The sequence below is a fragment of the Oncorhynchus nerka genome, linkage group LG14 (assembly GCF_034236695.1).
Source record: "Oncorhynchus nerka isolate Pitt River linkage group LG14, Oner_Uvic_2.0, whole genome shotgun sequence".
Classification (NCBI taxonomy): Eukaryota; Metazoa; Chordata; class Actinopteri; order Salmoniformes; family Salmonidae; genus Oncorhynchus; species Oncorhynchus nerka.
In genome coordinates, this window is record NC_088409.1 from 11603907 (window position 1) to 11623282 (window position 19376).

The following is a 19376-nucleotide window of genomic DNA, read 5'->3' on the forward strand; positions in this document are numbered from 1 at the left end:
ACCTCCGACACTGTGCCGTTATATAGGACCTCCGACACTGTGCACTGTGTTACACCTCCGACACTGCAGTTACACCTCCGACACTGTGCCGTTACACCTCCGACACTGTGCCATTACACCTCCGACACTGTGCCTGTTACACCTCCGACACTGTGCCGTTACACCTCCGACACTGTGCCGTTACACCTCCGACACTGCAGTTACACCTCCGACACTGTGCCGTTACACCTCCGACACTGTGCCATTACACCTCCGACACTGTGCCGTTACACCTCCGACACTGTGCCGTTACACCTCCGACACTGTTCCGACACTGTGCCATTATACACCTCCGACACTGTGCCGTTACACCTCCGACACTGTGCCATTACACCTCCGACACTGTGCCATTACACCTCCGACACTGTGCCGTTACACCTCCGACACTGTGCCGTTACACCTCCGACACTGCAGTTACACCTCCGACACTGTGCCATTATACACCTCCGACACTGTGCCGTTACACCTCCGACACTGTGCCGTTACACCTCCGACACTGCAGTTACACCTCTGACACTGTGCCATTACACCTCCGACACTGTGCCGTTACACCTCCGACACTGTGCCGTTACACCTCCGACACTGTGCCGTTACACCTCCGACACTGCAGTTACACCTCCGACACTGCAGTTACACCTCCGACACTGCAGTTACACCTCCGACACTGCAGTTACACCTCCGACACTGCAGTTACACCTCCGACACTGCTGTTACACCTCCGACACTGTGCTGTTCTGACACTGTGCCATTCTCCGACACTGTGCCGTTACCTCCGACACCTCCGACACTGTGCCGTTACACCTCCGACACTGTGCCGTTACACCTCCGACACTGCAGTTACACCTCCGACACTGCAGTTACACCTCCGACACTGCAGTTACACCTCCGACACTGTGCCGTTACACCTCCGACACTGTGCCGTTATACCTCCAACACTGTGCCGTTACACCTCCGACACTGCAGTTACACCTCCGACACTGCAGTTACACCTCCGACACTGCAGTTACACCTCCGACACTGCAGTTACACCTCCGACACTGCCGACACTGCAGTTACACCTCCGACACTGTGCCGTTACACCTCCGACACTGTGCCGTTACACCTCCGACACTGTGCCGTTACACCGTAGTAGTATACATTGGAGTGAAGCACAGACTGAGTTTGTTAAGTTTAAACAGACTTCCTGTTTATCCCATGGGACTGTATGGGGTCGTGACCAGCCTGTACCAGCAATTCTGCCGCCCACATTCCTCACTGGAGCAATAAGATGGATAGCTGACCCTGTGGACAGAAAGGTCAAGCGCTCATAGCAGGCATGAGAGAACTGTCATTTTATAAAGAAGGCTATCTTCATTCCTATATTCAGTGCAACTTCCTGTTTTGAGGAGGCACAGAGGGCTAGTTTACCATCACCAGTTAAGCTGTATTCTTGTTCTTCCTCTTTTAGGACAAGAGGATTCTAATATCCCATAACTCTTTGCATAAATGAGGAAGAATTCTAGACAAAGGGACCAGTGATACTAGTTATTACGTTGTTCTAACCTGGGTATCTTCAACCTAGATTTAGGGCCCACTAAGAGGATTATCTTCGTTCCTCTTTTCAGTGCAATGTCCTCTTTTGACGAGGCAAAAATATCGAATTCGTTTCCCCATTATCACTGCAGTTTTGTGAAGTTGTATTCTCGTTCTTCCTCATGTCCATCATATAACCCTTTACACATCCCTCTCTCCTCCAGACATATGTTCTTCCTGCACATTAAGGATGAGCTGGACAGTGGCAGCCTGCAGATGGAGGCTGAGCAGGCCAAGGAGCTGTGTGCACTCCTAGCCCAGGCTGAGTACGGAGACTACAACCAGAACACAGCCAAGTACTGCTCCAGCCAGATCTTCAGACAGGAGCCTGACCTGGCAACCATCAACAGGTCAGCAAAGCAATGAGTAACTTGACTCCACCTGCATTCCATGTCTTACTAAGTACTTCTCTGTGCTGACTTGTAGAACTGCTATAGATACAAGATGATAAAAATAGAACCTTTTTGATGTGTGAAGGCCATCTGAATAGCTGACTAAACCATGGTTTGGTCTTCTGTTATGGCCTTGATGTGGGAGGAGCCTAAATACTCCCAAATCAGCATATAAATGGGATTCACAACATCTGTCCTTAAAACACTAGGCTGCTGACTCAGCTAGCCCTGCAGCTATATACATTCACTACCGGGTACTAAAGTACAGTTCTCATTCCTCATGTGTTTAGTTTAGTTTTAGTACATTTTATTTTGTAGATCTTTTTTTTTAAATATATAAATAATACATTTAAAAAACAATGGAGGGACAAAAAAATGAAAACCGAGCAGGGATCATTTGGTGGCAGCATTTGAAATAGAAGGTAGAAAACATGTTTAATTCTATGGGTGGGCCCCCCTGGTGAGTGAACAGTATTACAACAGCAGAAAACGTTACTCTTCTGTCCCATCCTGCCGTGTCCGTCTGCAGCATCCAGGAGAAGCACCGCGAGCTAGAGGGTCTGAGCCAGGCGTCAGCAGAGTACCAGGCCCTACAGCTGGTGTCCTCCCTGGAGAACTACGGGGTGGAGTGGCACTGGGCCAGGGACTCAGAGGGACAGAGGCTGGCTATAGGGGTCGGCCCTGAAGGGGTATCTATCTGTCAGGAGGACTTCACCCCCACCAACAGGTATATTCATTAAACTAACCTGACTTCACCCCCACCAACAGGTATATTCACTAAACTAACCTGACTTCACCCCCACCAACAGGTATTAAACTAACCTGACTTCACCCCCACCAACAGGTATATTCACTAAACTAACCTGACTTCAGCCCCACCAACAGGTATTAAACTAACCTGACTTCACCCCCACCAACAGGTATTAAACTAACCTGACTTCACCCCCACCAACAGGTATATTCATTAAACTAACCTGACTTCAGCCCCATCAACAGGTATATTCATTAAACTAACCTGACTTCACCCCCACCAACAGGTATTAAACTAACCTGACTTCACCCCCACCAACAGGTATATTCATTAAACTAACCTGACTTCAGCCCCATCAACAGGTATATTCACTACACTAACCTGACTTCACCCCCACCAACAGGTATTAAACTAACCTGACTTCACCCCCACCAACAGGTATTAAACTAACCTGACTTCACCCCCACCAACAGGTATTAAACTAACCTGACTTCACCCCCACCAACAGGTATTAAACTAACCTGACTTCACCCCCACCAACAGGTATTAAACTAACCTGACTTCACCCCCACCAACAGGTATTAAACTAACCTGACTTCACCCCCACCAACAGGTATTAAACTAACCTGACTTCACCCCCACCAACAGGTATTAAACTAACCTGACAGTGCTGTTTGCAAAACATTTTATTCGTTGATGCACTGAACAACAACAAAAAAACTAAAGTTGAGGTCGGCTGCCTGTCTTTTTCTACTGTGCAGTGTTATACAAACTCAGCATGCTTCTGTTAGCGTAGACACTGTTACTATGTGATTATGTAGTTCTATCTACAGGTCTAGACACCGTTACTATGTAGTTCTATCTACAGGTCTAGGCACATTTAATATGTGATTATGTAGTTCTATCTACAGGTCTAGACACACAAGACAATGCTCTGCTGTTGGACATTTGATATGAAGTTATATAGAGCCTACAATGACTCTCTGTCCTCTGTTCTAGGATCATTTATCCCATCATCCAGATGGCCACCCAGTCAGGGAAGAATGTGTACATGACCATCACTAAGGACAGTGGTGAGGATGTGGCCCTGCTGTTTAAGATGACAAGCACCAGAGCTGCCAGCGGCCTGTACCGGGCCATCACAGAGACCCACGCCTTCTACAGGTCAGCAACCATGTAGCAGGGCTTACACACCAACAACATGCCTTCTACAGGTCAGCAACCATGTAGCATGTAGCATGGCTTACACACCAACAACATGCCTTCTACAGGTCAGCAACCATGTAGCAGGGCTCACATACCAACAACATGCCTTCTATAGGTCAGCAACCATGTAGCAGGGCTCACATACCAACAACATGCCTTCTACAGGTCAGCAACCATGTAGCAGGGCTCACATACCAACAACATGCCTTCTATAGGTCAGCAACCATGTAGCATGGCTCACACACCAACAACATGCCTTCTACAGGTCAGCAACCATGTAGCATGTAGCATGGCTTACACACCAACAAAATGCCTTCTACAGGTCAGCAACCATGTAGCATGTAGCATGGCTCACATACCAACAACATGCCTTCTACAGGTCAGCAACCATGTAGCATGGCTTACATACCAACAACATGCCTTCTACAGGTCAGCAACCATGTAGCATGGCTTACACACCAACAACATGCCTTCTACAGGTCAGCAACCATGTAGCATGGCTTACACACCAACAACATTTAAGTCATTTACATTTAAGTCATTTAGCAGACGCTCTTATCCAGAGCGACTTACAAATTGGTGCGTTCACCTTAAGACATCCAGTGGAACAGCCACTTTACAATAGTGCATCTAAATCTAGTAAGGGGGGGTGAGAAGGATTACTTTATCCTATCCTAGGTATTCCTGAAAGAGGTGGGGTTTCAGGTGTCTCCGGAAGGTGGTGATTGACTCCGCTGTCCTGGCGTCGTGAGGGAGTTTGTTCCACCATTGGGGGGCCAGAGCAGCGAACAGTTTTGACTGGGCTGCGCGGGAACTGTACTTCCTCAGTGGTAGGGAGGCGAGCAGGCCAGAGGTGGATGAACGCAGTGCCCTTGTTTGGGTGTAGGGCCTGATCAGAGCCTGGAGGTACTGAGGTGCCGTTCCCCTCACAGCTCCGTAGGCAAGCACCATGGTCTTGTAGCGGATGCGAGCTTCAACTGGAAGCCAGTGGAGAGAGCGGAGGAGCGGGGTGACGTGAGAGAACTTGGGAAGGTTGAACACCAGACGGGCTGCGGCGTTCTGGATGAGTTGTAGGGGTTTAATGGCCCAGGCAGGGAGCCCAGCCAACAGCGAGTTGCAGTAATCCAGACGGGAGATGACAAGTGCCTGGATTAGGACCTGCGCCGCTTCCTGTGTGAGGCAGGGTCGTACTCTGCGGATGTTGTAGAGCATGAACCTACAGGAACGGGCCACCGCCTTGATGTTAGTTGAGAACGACAGGGTGTTGTCCAGGATCACGCCAAGGTTCTTAGCGCTCTGGGAGGAGGACACAATGGAGTTGTCAACCGTGATGGCGAGATCATGGAACGGGCAGTCCTTCCCGGGAGGAAGAGCAGCTCCGTCTTGCCGAGGTTCAGCTTGAGGTGGTGATCCGTCATCCACACTGATATGTCTGCCAGACATGCAGAGATGCGATTCGCCACCTGGTCATCAGAAGGGGGAAAGGAGAAGATTAATTGTGTGTCGTCTGCATAGCAATGATAGGAGAAACCATGTGAGGTTATGACAGAGCCAAGTGACTTGGTGTATAGCGAGAATAGGAGAGGGCCTAGAACAGAGCCCTGGGGGACGCCAGTGGTGAGAGCGCGTGGTGAGGAGACAGATTCTCGCCACGCCACCTGGTAGGAGCGACCTGTCAGGTAGGACGCAATCCAAGCGTGGGCCGCGCCGGAGATGCCCAACTCGGAGAGGGTGGAGAGGAGGATCTGATGGTTCACAGTATCGAAGGCAGCCAATAGGTCTAGAAGGATGAGAGCAGAGGAGAGAGAGTTAGCTTTAGCAATGCGGAGCGCCTCCGTGATACAGAGAAGAGCAGTCTCAGTTGAATGACTAGTCTTGAAACCTGACTGATTTGGATCAAGAAGGTCATTCTGAGAGAGATAGCGGGAGAGCTGGCCAAGGACGGCACGTTCAAGAGTTTTGGAGAGAAAAGAAAGAAGGGATACTGGTCTGTAGTTGTTGACATCGGAGGGATCGAGTGTAGGTTTTTTCAGAAGGGGTGCAACTCTCGCTCTCTTGAAGACTGAAGGGACGTAGCCAGCGGTCAGGGATGAGTTGATGAGCGAGGTGAGGTAAGGGAGAAGGTCTCCGGAAATGGTCTGGAGAAGAGAGGAGGGGATAGGGTCAAGCGGGCAGGTTGTTGGGCGGCCGGCCGTCACAAGACGCGAGATTTCATCTGGAGAGAGAGGGGAGAAAGAGGTCAGAGCACAGGGTAGGGCAGTGTGAGCAGAACCAGCGGTGTCGTTTGACTTAGCAAACAAGGATCGGATGTCGTCGACCTTCTTTTCAAAATGGTTGACGAAGTCATCTGCAGAGAGGGAGGAGGGGGAGGGGGAGGAGGATTCAGGAGGGAGGAGAAGGTGGCAAAGAGCTTCCTAGGGTTAGAGGCAGATGCTTGGAATTTAGAGTGGTAGAAAGTGGCTTTAGCAGCAGAGACAGAAGAGGAAAATGTAGAGAGGAGGGAGTGAAAGGATGCCAGGTCCGCAGGGAGGCGAGTTTTCCTCCATTTCCGCTCGGCTGCCCGGAGCCCTGTTCTGTGAGCTCGCAATGAGTCGTCGAGCCACGGAGCGGGGGGGAGGACCGAGCCGGCCTGGAGGATAGGGGACATAGAGAGTCAAAGGATGCAGAAAGGGAGGAGAGGAGGGTTGAGGAGGCAGAATCAGGAGATAGGTTGGAGAAGGTTTGAGCAGAGGGAAGAGATGATAGGATGGAAGAGGAGAGAGTAGCGGGGGAGAGAGAGCGAAGGTTGGGACGGTGCGATACCATCCGAGTAGGGGCAGTGTGGGAAGTGTTGGATGAGAGCGAGAGGGAAAAGGATACAAGGTAGTGGTCGGAGACTTGGAGGGGAGTTGCAGTGAGGTTAGTGGAAGAACAGCATCTAGTAAAGATGAGGTCGAGCGTATTGCCTGCCTTGTGAGTAGGGGGAAGGTGAGAGGGTGAGGTCAAAAGAGGAGAGGAGTGGAAAGAAGGAGGCAGAGAGGAATGAGTCAAAGGTAGACGTGGGGAGGTTAAAGTCGCCCAGAACTGTGAGAGGTGAGCCGTCCTCAGGAAAGGAGCTTATCAAGGCATCAAGCTCATTGATGAACTCTCCGAGGGAACCTGGAGGGCGATAAATGATAAGGATGTTAAGCTTGAAAGGGCTGGTAACTGTGACCGCATGGAATTCAAAGGAGGCGATAGACAGATGGGTAAGGGGAGAAAGAGAGAATGACCACTTGGGAGAGATGAGGATCCCGGTGCCACCACCCCGCTGACCAGAAGCTCTCGGGGTGTGCGAGAACACGTGGGCGGACGAAGAGAGAGCAGTAGGAGTAGCAGTGTTATCTGTGGTGATCCATGTTTCCGTCAGTGCCAAGAAGTCGAGGGACTGGAGGGAGGCATAGGCTGAGATGAACTCTGCCTTGTTGGACGCAGATCGGCAGTTCCAGAGGCTACCGGAGACCTGGAACTCCACGTGGGTTGTGCGCGCTGGGACCACCAGATTAGGGTGGCCACGCGGTGTGGAGCGTTTGTATGGTCTGTGCAGAGAGGAGAGAACAGGGATAGACAGACACATAGTTGACAGGCTACAGAAGAGGCTACGCTAATGCAAAGGAGATTGGAATGACAAGTGGACTACACGTCTCGAATGTTCAGAAAGTTAAGCTTACGTAGCAAGAATCTTATTGACTAAAATGATTAAAATGATACAGTACTGCTGAAGTAGGCTAGCTGGCAGTGGCTGCGTTGTTGACTTTGTAGGCTAGCTGGCAGTGGCTGCGTTGTTGGCACTACACTAATCAAGTCGTTCCGTTGAGTGTGATAGTTTCTACAGTGCTGCTATTCGGGGGCTAGCTGGCTAGCTAGCAGTGTTGATTACGTTACGTTGCGTTAAAAGAACGACAATAGCTGGCTAGCTAACCTAGAAAATCGCTCTAGACTACACAATTATCTTTGATACAAAGACGGCTATGTAGCTAGCTATGTAGCTAGCTACGATCAAACAAATCAAACCGTTGTACTGTAATGAAATGAAATGAAAATGTGATACTACCTGTGGAGCGAATGCGACCGGGTTGTTGAGTGAGGAAGTTCTATTCGGTAGACGTTGGCTAGCTGTTGGCTAGCTAGCAGTGTCTCCTACGTTAAGGACGACAAATAGCTGGCTAGCTAACCTCGGTAAATTAAGATAATCACTCTAAGACTACACACTCTAAACTACACAATTATCTTGGATACGAAGACAGCAAAGACAACTATGTAGCTAGCTAACACTACACTAATCAAGTCGTTCAGTTGAGTGTAATAGTTGCCTTCTACAGGTCAGCAACCATGTAGCATGGCTTACATACCAACAACATGCCTTCTACAGGTCAGCAACCATGTAGCATGGCTTACATACCAACAACATGCCTTCTACAGGTCAGCAACCATGTAGCATGGCTTACACACCAACAACATGCCTTCTACAGGTCAGCAACCATGTAGCATGTAGCATGGCTCACATACCAACAACATGCCTTCTACAGGTCAGCAACTATGTAGCATGGCTCACATACCAACAACATGCCTTCTACAGGTCAGCAACCATGTAACATGGCTCACATACCAACAACATGCCTTCTATAGGTCAGCAACCATGTAGCATGGCTTACACACCAACAACATGCCTTCTATAGGTCAGCAACCATGTAGCATGGCTCACATACCAACAACATGCCTTCTACAGGTCAGCAACCATGTATCATGGCTCACATACCAACAACATGCCTTCTACAGGTCAGCAACCATGTAGCATGGCTCACATACCAACAACATGCCTTCTATAGGTCAGCAACCATGTAGCATGGCTTACACACCAACAACATGCCTTCTACAGGTCAGCAACCATGTAGCATGTAGCATGGCTCACATACCAACAACATGCCTTCTACAGGTCAGCAACCATGTAGCATGGCTCACATACCAACAACATGCCTTCTACAGGTCAGCAACCATGTAGCATGGCTCACACACCAACAACATGCCTTCTACAGGTCAGCAACCATGTAGCATGGCTCACATACCAACAACATGCCTTCTACAGGTCAGCAACCATGAAGCATGGCTCACATACCAACAACATGCCTTCTACAGGTCAGCAACCATGTAGCATGGATCACATACCAACAACATGCCTTCTACAGGTCAGCAACCATGTAGCATGGCTCACATACCAACAACATGCCTTCTACAGGTCAGCAACCATGTAGCATGTAGCATGGCTTACACACCAACAACATGCCTTCTACAGGTCAGCAACCATGTAACATGTAGCATGGCTTACACACCAACAACATGCCATCTACAGGTCAGCAACCATGTAGCATGTAGCATGGCTTACACACCAACAACATGCCTTCTACAGGTCAGCAACCATGTAGCATGGAGCATGGCTTACACACCAACAACATGCCTTCTACAGGTCAGCAACCATGTAGCATGGCTCACATACCAACAACATGCCTTCTACAGGTCAGCAACCATGTAGCATGTAGCATGACTTACACACCAACAACATGCCTTCTACAGGTCAGCAACCATGTAGCATGGCTTACACACCAACAACATGCCTTCTACAGGTCAGCAACCATGTAGCATGGCTCACATACCAACAACATGCCTTCTACAGGTCAGCAACCATGTAGCATGGCTCACACACCAACAACATGCCTTCTACAGGTCAGCAACCATGTAGCATGGCTCACATACCAACAACATGCCTTCTACAGGTCAGCAACCATGTAGCATGGCTCACATACCAACAACATGCCTTCTACAGGTCAGCAACCATGTAGCATGTAGCATGGCTTACACACCAACAACATGCCTTCTACAGGTCAGCAACCATGTAGCATGGCTCACATACCAACAACATGCCTTCTACAGGTCAGCAACCATGTAGCATGTAGCATGGCTTACACACCAACAACATGCCTTCTACAGGTCAGCAACCATGTAGCATGGCTCACACACCAACAACATGCCTTCTACAGGTCAGCAACCATGTAGCATGGCTTACACACCAACAACATGCCTTCTACAGGTCAGCAACCATGTAGCATGGCTCACATACCAACAACATGCCTTCTACAGGTCAGCAACCATGTAGCATGTAGCATGGCTTACACACCAACAACATGCTCACACAGGGTGACTTTTTCCTCTTGTAAAAACATCTCTGCTGTGAGCCAATGTAGAGTAAGAAATGTATAATATGCAGCACAGTATATGTTGTACATTTTCTGATCATTTCCATGAGTTGCTGCTAAGTTTAGTTTTAGTGTACGTGTGGAGTCACTCCAGTTTCACAGTGTAATAGCATTTTATAATATTGATTTGAGTGTTTTTGGTCAATAACTGTGATGTTACTTGTCCTTCAGGTGTGACACGGTGACGAACGACGTGATGATGCAGTACAGCCGTGACTTCAAGGGTCACCTGGCGTCTCTCTTCCTCAACGAGAGCATCGACCTGGGCAAGAAGTATGTCTTCGACATCCGACGCACCTCCAAGGAGGTCTACGACCACTGCCGCAGGGCGCTCTACAACGCCGGCATGGCAGGGGACTGTGTGTCCGGCGAGCAGAGCCCGTCGCGGTCCCCTGGGGTGGGGGAAGGAGGCTGTGAGGGGTGCCAGAGGAGCCGGGTTCTGGAGGAGAAGCTGCAGCAGCTCCAGGATGCTCTGCTGTGTATGCTGTGCTGTGAAGAGGAGATGGACGCTGCCTTCTGCCCCTGTGGACACATGGTGTGCTGCCACAACTGTGCCGTCCAGCTAGAGGTAACCATAACGCCATGGTTTAAAATAAGTATATATATACATACTCACTCACTCACTACCAGTCAAACGTTTTAGAACACCTACTCATTCAAGGGTTTATTTTTACTATTTTCTACATAAGAGTGAAGCCATCAAAACTATGAAATAACACATATGGAATCATGGAGTAACCAAAAAAGTATTAAACAAATTAAAATATTTTATTCTTCAAATAGCCACCCTTCGCCTTGATGACAGCTTTGTACACTCTTGGTATTCTCTCAACCAGTTTAACCTGGAATGCTTTTCCAACAGTCTTGAATCAGTTCCCACTCATGCTGAGCACTTGTTGGCTGCTTTTCCTTCACTCTGCGGTCTGACTCAACCCAAACTATCTCAATTTGGTTGAGGTTGTGTGATTGTGGAGGCCAGGTCAACTGATGCAGCACTCCATCACTCTTCTTCTTGGTCAAATAGCCCTTACACAGCCTGGAGGTGTGTTGGGTCGTTGTCCTGTCGAAAAACAAATGATAGACCCATTAAACGCACGCCAGAATGCTGTGGTATCCATGCTGGTTAAGTGTGCCTTGAATTCTAAATACATCACAGACAGTGTCACCAGCAAAACACCATAACACCACCTCCTCCATGCTTCACGGTGGGAACCACACATGCGGAGATCATCCGTTCACCTACTCTGCGTCTCACAAAGACACGGCGGTTGGAACCAAAAATCTCCGATTTGGACTGCAGCATCTGCAGCATCTCCCCTCCACGACCCCACACATGACGCAAGTTCACAGACAAAATTCAAACAATTTCAGACCAAATAAACATTTCTTAAAAGCATGGTTAACTAATGGGGAATGCAGTCAGAGACTACAAAGGTAGTCCCCCAGCTCTCTCTTTGCTGAAGCCATGAGTGCATGTTTCAGTGCCCAACAGGTCATATATCAGATTTTATCAGATGTCCAGGAGGAACTAGAGAACAATGATTTAGAAGAGGAGCAGGAATCTGAAGAAGAAGATGGGGAAGAATACAACCCAGAGCCACGATGTATCATCTTCAGATGAAGAAGAGAACCCCCAAGCTGAAAGAGACATTTTTGTCAAAGAACAGCAAAATAACATGGTCCTTGTCACCATATGACAACCAGGGCAGGATGGCAGCACAACATGTCAGAAGGACGACCCCAGGGCCCACAAGACATGCAGTCAACATGTCAGAAGGACGACCCCAGGGCCCACAAGACATGGAGTCAACATGTCAGAAGGACGACCCCAGGGCCCACAAGACATGCAGTCAACATGTCAGAAGGACGACCCCAGGGCCCACAAGACATGCAGTTACCCAGGACATCACCTCAACATTCTACATGTTCATCACACCAGCCGTCGAAAAAATTATCTTGGAGATGAGAAATTTGGAGGATTTCCGTAAATATGGAGACAACTGGAAAAGGATGGATCAGATTGACCTGCGTGTCTACATAGGGCTGCTAGTCTTAGCGGGTGTGTATAGGTCCCGAGGTGAGGCTACATGTAGTCTCTGGGATGCAGAGAGTGGAAGGGCGATTAAAAAAATAAAATAAAAATGGTTTAAAAAATATATATATATTATTATTTTTTGTGCCACAATGATTGAAAGTCTTTCACACTTTCTCAAGAATGCTACGATTTGAGAACCGTGAGTCAAGACCTGCAAGACATGTGAGAGGAAAATGCACTTGTAACCCCACACATTCAAAGGGAGTGCCTCCCCCGCACAGCAGCCTTTGCAGTGCTTGTGGCAAGTTAACAAATACTATGTGCTGCACATGTGAGAAATACACCTGCAAAGTCCAGGCACACACACTTACATACTGTCCTACATGTGCTAATTAGAGATGATTGATTTATGTTCTTCACGTTTTTGTTTTGTATCTATCTTATTTTATTCTTATTTATTGTTGTTTTATTGTTGTTGCGCTAAGAACCTTGGCGTGATCCTGGACAACACCCTGTCGTTCTCAACTAACATCAAGGCGGTGGCCCGTTCTTGTAGGTTCATGCTCTACAACATCCGCAGAGTACGACCCTGCCTCACACAGGAAGCAGCGCAGGTCCTAATCCAGGCACTTGTCATCTCCCGTCTGGATTACTGCAACTCGCTGTTGGCTGGGCTCCCTGCCTGTGCCATTAAACCCCTACAACTCATCCAGAACGCCGCAGCCCGTCTGGTGTTCAACCTTCCCAAGTTCTCTCACGTCACCCCGCTCCTCCGCTCTCTCCACTGGCTTCCAGTTGAAGCTCGCATCCGCTACAAGACCATGGTGCTTGTCTACGGAGCTGTGAGGGGAATGGCACCTCAGTACCTCCAGGCTCTGATCAGGCCCTACACCCAAACAAGGGCACTGCGTTCATCCACCTCTGGCCTGCTCGCCTCCCTACCACTGAGGAAGTACAGTTCCCGCGCAGCCCAGTCAAAACTGTTCGCTGCTCTGGCCCCCCAATGGTGGAACAAACTCCCTCACGACGCCAGGACAGCGGAGTCAATCACCACCTTCCGGAGACACCTGAAACCCCACCTCTTTCAGGAATACCTAGGATAGGATAAAGTAATCCTTCTCACCCCCCCCCCTTAAAAGATTTAGATGCACTATTGTAAAGTGGCTGTTCCACTGGATGTCTTAAGGTGAACGCACCAATTTGTAAGTCGCTCTGGATAAGAGTGTCTGCTAAATGACTTAAATGTAAATGTAAATGTTGTTTCTACACCTTGGGGGTGGGGTCAATGGTTAAAAAAATGGGAGAAGACTAGTATTTTGTAGTTGAATTCCTCATAAGTATATATTTAAAAACAGATATTCACAAAGTTTGTGATGAATGACAGGTTGTCAAGCAAAACACATTTAGGGTTTAAAATTCAATTAAGCTGTTTCATTTTAGGGGTTTAGTGAAGGCGGGTCATTTTTTAACCTTTAGGACAAGGTGAGTATACAGAATGTTAAGACTACACAAGGGTTAAAGTAATGATGGACTGTCGTTTTTTAACCTTTAGGACAAGGTGAGTATACAGAATGTTAAGACTACACAAGGGTTAAAGTAATGATGGAGTTTTTAACCTTTAGGACAAGGTGAGTATACAGAATGTTAAGACTACACAAGGGTTAAAGTAATGATGGACTGTCGTTTTTTAACCTTTAGGACAAGGTGAGTATACAGAATGTTAAGAATACACAAGGGTTAAAGTAATGATGGACTGTCGTTTTTTAACCTTTAGGACAAGGTGAGTATACAGAATGTTAAGACTACACAAGGGTTAAAGTAATGATGGACTGTCGTTTTTTAACCTTTAGGACAAGGTGAGTATACAGAATGTTAAGAATACACAAGGGTTGATGGAAGTTTTTTAATGATGGTAATGATGCCTCTCTTCTGTATACCACTGTCGTTTTTAACCTTTAGGACAAGGTAGTATACAGAATGTTAAGACTACACAAGGGTTAAAGTAATGATGGACTGTTTTTAACCTTTAGGACAAGGTGAGTATACAGAATGTTAAGACTACACAAGGGTTAAAGTAATGATGGACTGTCGTTTTTAACCTTTAGGACAAGGTGAGTATACAGAATGTTAAGACTACACAAGGGTTAAAGTAATGATGGACTGTTAAGACTACACAAGGGTTAAAGTAATGATGGACTGTCGTTTTTTAACCTTTAGGACAAGGTGAGTATACAGAATGTTAAGACTACACAAGGGTTAAAGTAATGATGGACTGTCGTTTTTTAACCTTTAGGACAAGGTGAGTATACAGAATGTTAAGACTACACAAGGGTTAAAGTAATGATGGACTGTCGTTTTTTAACCTTTAGGACAAGGTGAGTATACAGAATGTTAAGACTACACAAGGGTTAAAGTAATGATGGACTGTCGTTTTTTTTTGCTTATTTGAGCCGTTCTTGCCATAATATGGACTTGGTCTTTTACCAAATAGGGCTCTCTTCTGTATACACCCCTACCTTGTCACAACACAACTGAGTGGCTCAAACACATTATGAAGGAAAGAAATTCCACAAATGAACTTTTAAGAAGGCACACCTGTTAATTGAAATGCATTCCAGGTGACTACCTCATGAAGCTGGCTGAGAGAATACCAAGAGTGTGCAAGGCTGTCGTCAAAGGGTGTATTTGAATAATTTTTTATAGTTGAAGAATCTCAAATATAAAATATATTTTGATTTATTTAACACTTTTTTTGGTTACTACATGATTCCATATGTGTTATTTCATAGTTTTGATGGAGTCACTATTATTCTATAATGTAGAAAATAGTTTAAAAAATAAAGAAAACCCTTGTATGAGTAGGTGTTGTAAACCTTTTGACTGGTTGTGTGTGTACAGTATATAATTGTTGATGTATTTTGTAGTCTGTATTGATAGATACAGTGAAGAAGTGATTGAAATGGAGGAGAAGGACAGAATGGAATGTGACTCAGTCGGGGTTTGAACTGCAGCCTCCATGGGGTTTATGTGTTCCAGGGGTGGCAGCACTAAACACCAGTCCCTGTTACACCATAACGCCATGTTCTAGTATCTTCCACTGTGCTGAATGAACTTTGGAGTTCCAAGTTAAACTTTTAGAGAGGTCAGGGTGGTTGGCAGTTCGTGAAAAGAGCTGGTGCTGTTTTTTCCCTTTTTAAGCAAATGAAGTGAACTGTTTGGTGAGGAGGAGTATGGGAGCCGGGAGGAATGTTTGCAGAAACTATAGTTACCCTTCTTCCCATGGTTTATTGGCTGTCCGGAACCTTCTGTAGCCTGTAGGTCGTAGGTTAAATGCCAGTACTGTCAGCTACTCTGTGGACACCATTAATCCAAGATTATATAGATTCATTCATCCAGATCTATAGGACTGTATTTTAACAATAGTCTGTTTGATTCTGCACAAGTCACATATATACAGTGTTTTAATGTTAGATTAGCATATTATTAGATATTAGATATTGACTGTGACTTCATTGTGCCAATACTAGATATGTTTATTTATATTTACTTAGTTTTAACTGTTAGTTTGTTTTGCCAATATCTCATTTGTTGTCAAGTTAAGGTTTCTTTTATTTTCAAATATCAGTTTAATATTAGATATTAAAGTACTATTCTGAACATTACTGATATACTGAGTGGTAAGTCAAGATATCTGCTGGTTTTATTGTTTGGTCAACAGCACCACCTGCTGGACAGGTTTAATGTTGCTGGACTGATCTTTTGATCTCACCCCTTCAGGTGTGTCCGGTGTGTCGGTCAGAGGTGGACCATGTCCAGCACGTCTACCTGCCCACCTGTGCCAACCTGCTGTCCCTGGCAGTGAGCAGTGCTGCCCCCTTCAATATTCCCAGAGACCTGGCCACTCACCTCTGTTCCTCCAGAGAGTTCTACACCAGCACAGACCAGATCTGTCACACGTAGATTTACTTCCAAATAGCTATCATTGCTAACGTTAGCTAGCTAAAATCTGGAGGTCTCCCCTCAATCTTAGCTATCATTGCTAACGTTAGCTAGCTAAAAATCTGGAGATCTCCCCTCAATCTTAGCTAGCTGGCTAACGTTAGCTAGCTAAAATCTGGAGGTCTCCCCTCAATCTTAGCTAGCTGGCTAACGTTATACTGCATCTAAAGTTAATCCGGCGACATCAAAATTATGAAAAAAGGTTTTCCTACTAGCTATTTGCCGCCTTTAGAAATGTCATCGTGTTTTCAAGCCACAGTAATAAACTTTAGACTGAATATTCATCAGCCCCCAATGAGGATGCATTGAGTAGAATGTTCAGTTGGGCATCGGTCCTAAAACAAACCTTCAAAACAATATTGTGAAGCAACGTGCAAACCATAAATACCAGGGGTAGTGCTGTAGTAGTATACCAGTAGTAGTGCTGTAGTAGTTGTATACCAGTAGTAGTGCTGTAGTAGTTGTATACCAGTAGTAGTGCTGTACAGTAGTAGTATACCTGTAGTAGTATACCAGTAGTAGTGCTGTAGTAGTTGTATACCAGGCATAGTATACCAGTAGTAGTGCTGTAGTAGTATACCTGTAGTAGTTGTATACCAGTAATAGTGCTGTAGTAGTTGTATACCAGTAGTAGTGCTGTACAGTAGTAGTATACCTGTAGTAGTATACCAGTAGTAGTGCTGTAGTAGTTGTATACCAGGCATAGTATACCAGGGGTAGTGCTGTAGTAGTTGTATACCAGGCATAGTATACCAGTAGTAGTGCTGTAGTAGTATACCTGTAGTAGTTGTATACCAGTAGTAGTGCTGTAGTAGTTGTATACCAGGCATAGTATACCAGTAGTAGTGATGTAGTAGTTGTATACCAGGCATAGTATTCCAGGGGTAGTGCTGTAGTAGTTGTAGTGCTGTAGTAGTATACCAATAGTTGTATACCAGTAGTAGTGCTGCAGTAGTTGTAGTGCTATAGCAGTATACCAATAGTTGTATACCAGTAGTAGTGCTGCAGTAGTTGTATACCATGCATAGTATACCAGTAGTTGTATATCAGGCATAGTATACCAGTAGTAGTATACCAGTAGTAGTGCTGCAGTAGTTGTAGTACTGTAGCAGTATACCAATAGTTGTATACCAGTAGTAGTGCTGCAGTAGTTGTATACCAGTAGTAGTATACCAATAGTAGTGCTGCAGTAGTTGTATACCAGTAGTAGTGCTGCAGTAGTTGTATACCAGGTGTAGTGCTGCAGTAGGGATATACCAGGGGTAGTATACCAGGGGTAGTGCTGTAGTTGTATACCAGGGGTAGTGCTGTAGTAGTGCTGTAGTAGTTGTATACCAGTAGTAGTGCTGTAGTAGTATATCAGTAGTAGTGATGTAGTAGTGCTGTAGTAGTTGTATACCAGTAGTAGTGCTGTAGTAGTATACCAGTAGTAGTGCTGTAGTAGTTGTATACCAGTAGTAGTGCTGTATTAGTATACCAGTAGTAGTGCCGTAGTAGTTGTATACCAGTAGTAGTGCTGTAGTAGTTGTATACCAGTAGTAGTGCTGTAGTAGTTGTATACCAGTAGTAGTGCTGTAGTTGTATACCAGGGGTAGTACTGTAGTAGGAATATACTAGGGGTAGTATACCAGTAGTGTAGTGGTACTGCAGTATTGGTGTTGTAGTAGTAGTGTGCTACTGTATGCGGTGCTATATGACTGCATACAGTAGCATTCTGAACATTAATTTCTCTGGCAACAGCTCTGGTGGACATTCCTGCAGTCAGCACGCCAACTGCACACTCCCTCAACTTGAGACATCTGTGGTATTGTGTTGTGTGACAACTGCACATTTTAGAACAATCTTTTATTGTCCCCAACACAAGGTGCACCTGTGTAATGATTGTGCTGTTTAATCAGCTTCTTGATATGCCAGCTTCTTGATTATCTTGGCACAGGGGAAATGCTCACTACCGGGGATGTAAACAAATTAGTGCACAATTTGAGAGAAATAAGCTTTTTGTTCATTATATGTATACTTTACACTCCATTGTATTTTGATATCTTTATCTCTGCCATATACAAATGGTATACAAATGTGATGTCTCTGACCATAGTGTTGAAATCGTCATTACATAGAAGAGTGTACCAGACCAGGAAAATAGTCTTTATTTTTTATTTTTTATCAGGGCCCATAGTAATGAAGTAGTGCACTATATAGGGTGTCTGTTGGGATGGATGTTCCCACTGTCTTACACAGATGAGTTACTCAATCTATCTTCTGGCCTGCAGCGAGTTCAAACAATGTACCATACCAGGCCTGTTACCAGTCTACAGAAGTCACATTGTTGCTTCTCATACCACCCTGCATCCCACTGCTGGCTTGCTCAGATCTAAACATGGTTTCTCTGAATGCTAATGGAAGTGGTGTTGGAGGGCCAGTAGGAGGCTCCCTTTCCTCTGGTCTAAAAAAAAATATCCCAATGACCCAGGACAGTGTTTGGGGACATTGCCCTGTGTAGCGTGTTGTCTTTCGGATGAGACGTTAAACGGGTGTCCTGACTCTCTGTGGTCACTAAAGATCCCATGGCACTTATTACAAGAGTAAGAGTAGGGGTGTTAACCCTGATGTCCTGGCTAAATTCCCAATCTGGCCCTCATACCATCATGGACACCTAATCATGTATAAGCTGCCAATTGGCTCATACATCCTCTCCCCTGTAACTATTCCCCAGGTCGTTGCTGTAAATGAGAAAATGTTCTCAGTCAACTTAACTGGTAAAATAAGGGTTAAATTAAATGGAGAAGAATTCTCTACCAAAGCTCCTATTTACACTCTGTACCTGAACATTGGATTTCAATTTGTTGATCAATGATTTCTGTAGTTAAGGTTCTGTTCTGTATTTAAAGCTGTGTTTTAATGAGTTGAAATTTAAACCAAGATTTCATATTTATTTTCAAGTATTAATAAAATATTTATTTTGTAACTTAATGTTTCATTTGTGAGCATTTTCTATCAGTTGTGAACTAGTCTCAAGATGTCATAGAGATCCTAAAGGAGTTGTGTTTGCACTGAGCAATGCTGTTACTGATAACCTAAAGACAGATATCTGAGTGACAACCTCCATCGATGAT

The 19376-nt window shown here is 45.8% G+C and overlaps 1 protein-coding gene across 2 annotated transcripts; it reads left to right on the top strand.

The window, feature by feature from the left end:
- Window positions 1-1588: 1588 nt before the first annotated feature.
- On the top strand, window positions 1589-19233 carry mylipb (myosin regulatory light chain interacting protein b). 2 transcript variants are annotated; one of them, XR_010465698.1, is made up of 6 exons: window positions 1589-1961; window positions 2533-2730; window positions 3754-3918; window positions 10401-10797; window positions 16042-16276; window positions 16332-19233. XR_010465698.1 is itself a non-coding variant. In XM_065027389.1 (5 exons), the coding sequence occupies exons 1-5, from the start codon at window positions 1648-1650 to the stop codon at window positions 16222-16224; spliced, it is 1257 nt and encodes a 418-aa protein (XP_064883461.1). In that variant the 5' UTR covers window positions 1589-1647; the 3' UTR covers window positions 16225-19233. The 2 variants fall into 2 exon arrangements, 1 of the variants encoding a protein (XP_064883461.1); XM_065027389.1 differs by having other exon boundaries at window positions 16042-19233.
- The last annotated feature ends 143 nt before the right edge of the window (window positions 19234-19376 follow it).

Bases quoted from the DNA above. Each gene is read 5' to 3' on its own strand.
- mylipb (XM_065027389.1), top strand. From the start codon at position 1,648: ATGTCCTCTTTTGACGAGGCAAAAATATCGAATTCGTTTCCCCATTAT. The intron at 1,962-2,532 runs GTCAGCAAAGCA...GTCCGTCTGCAG, and splicing joins GACCTGGCAACCATCAACAG to CATCCAGGAGAAGCACCGCG. The intron at 3,919-10,400 runs GTCAGCAACCAT...CTTGTCCTTCAG, and splicing joins GAGACCCACGCCTTCTACAG to GTGTGACACGGTGACGAACG.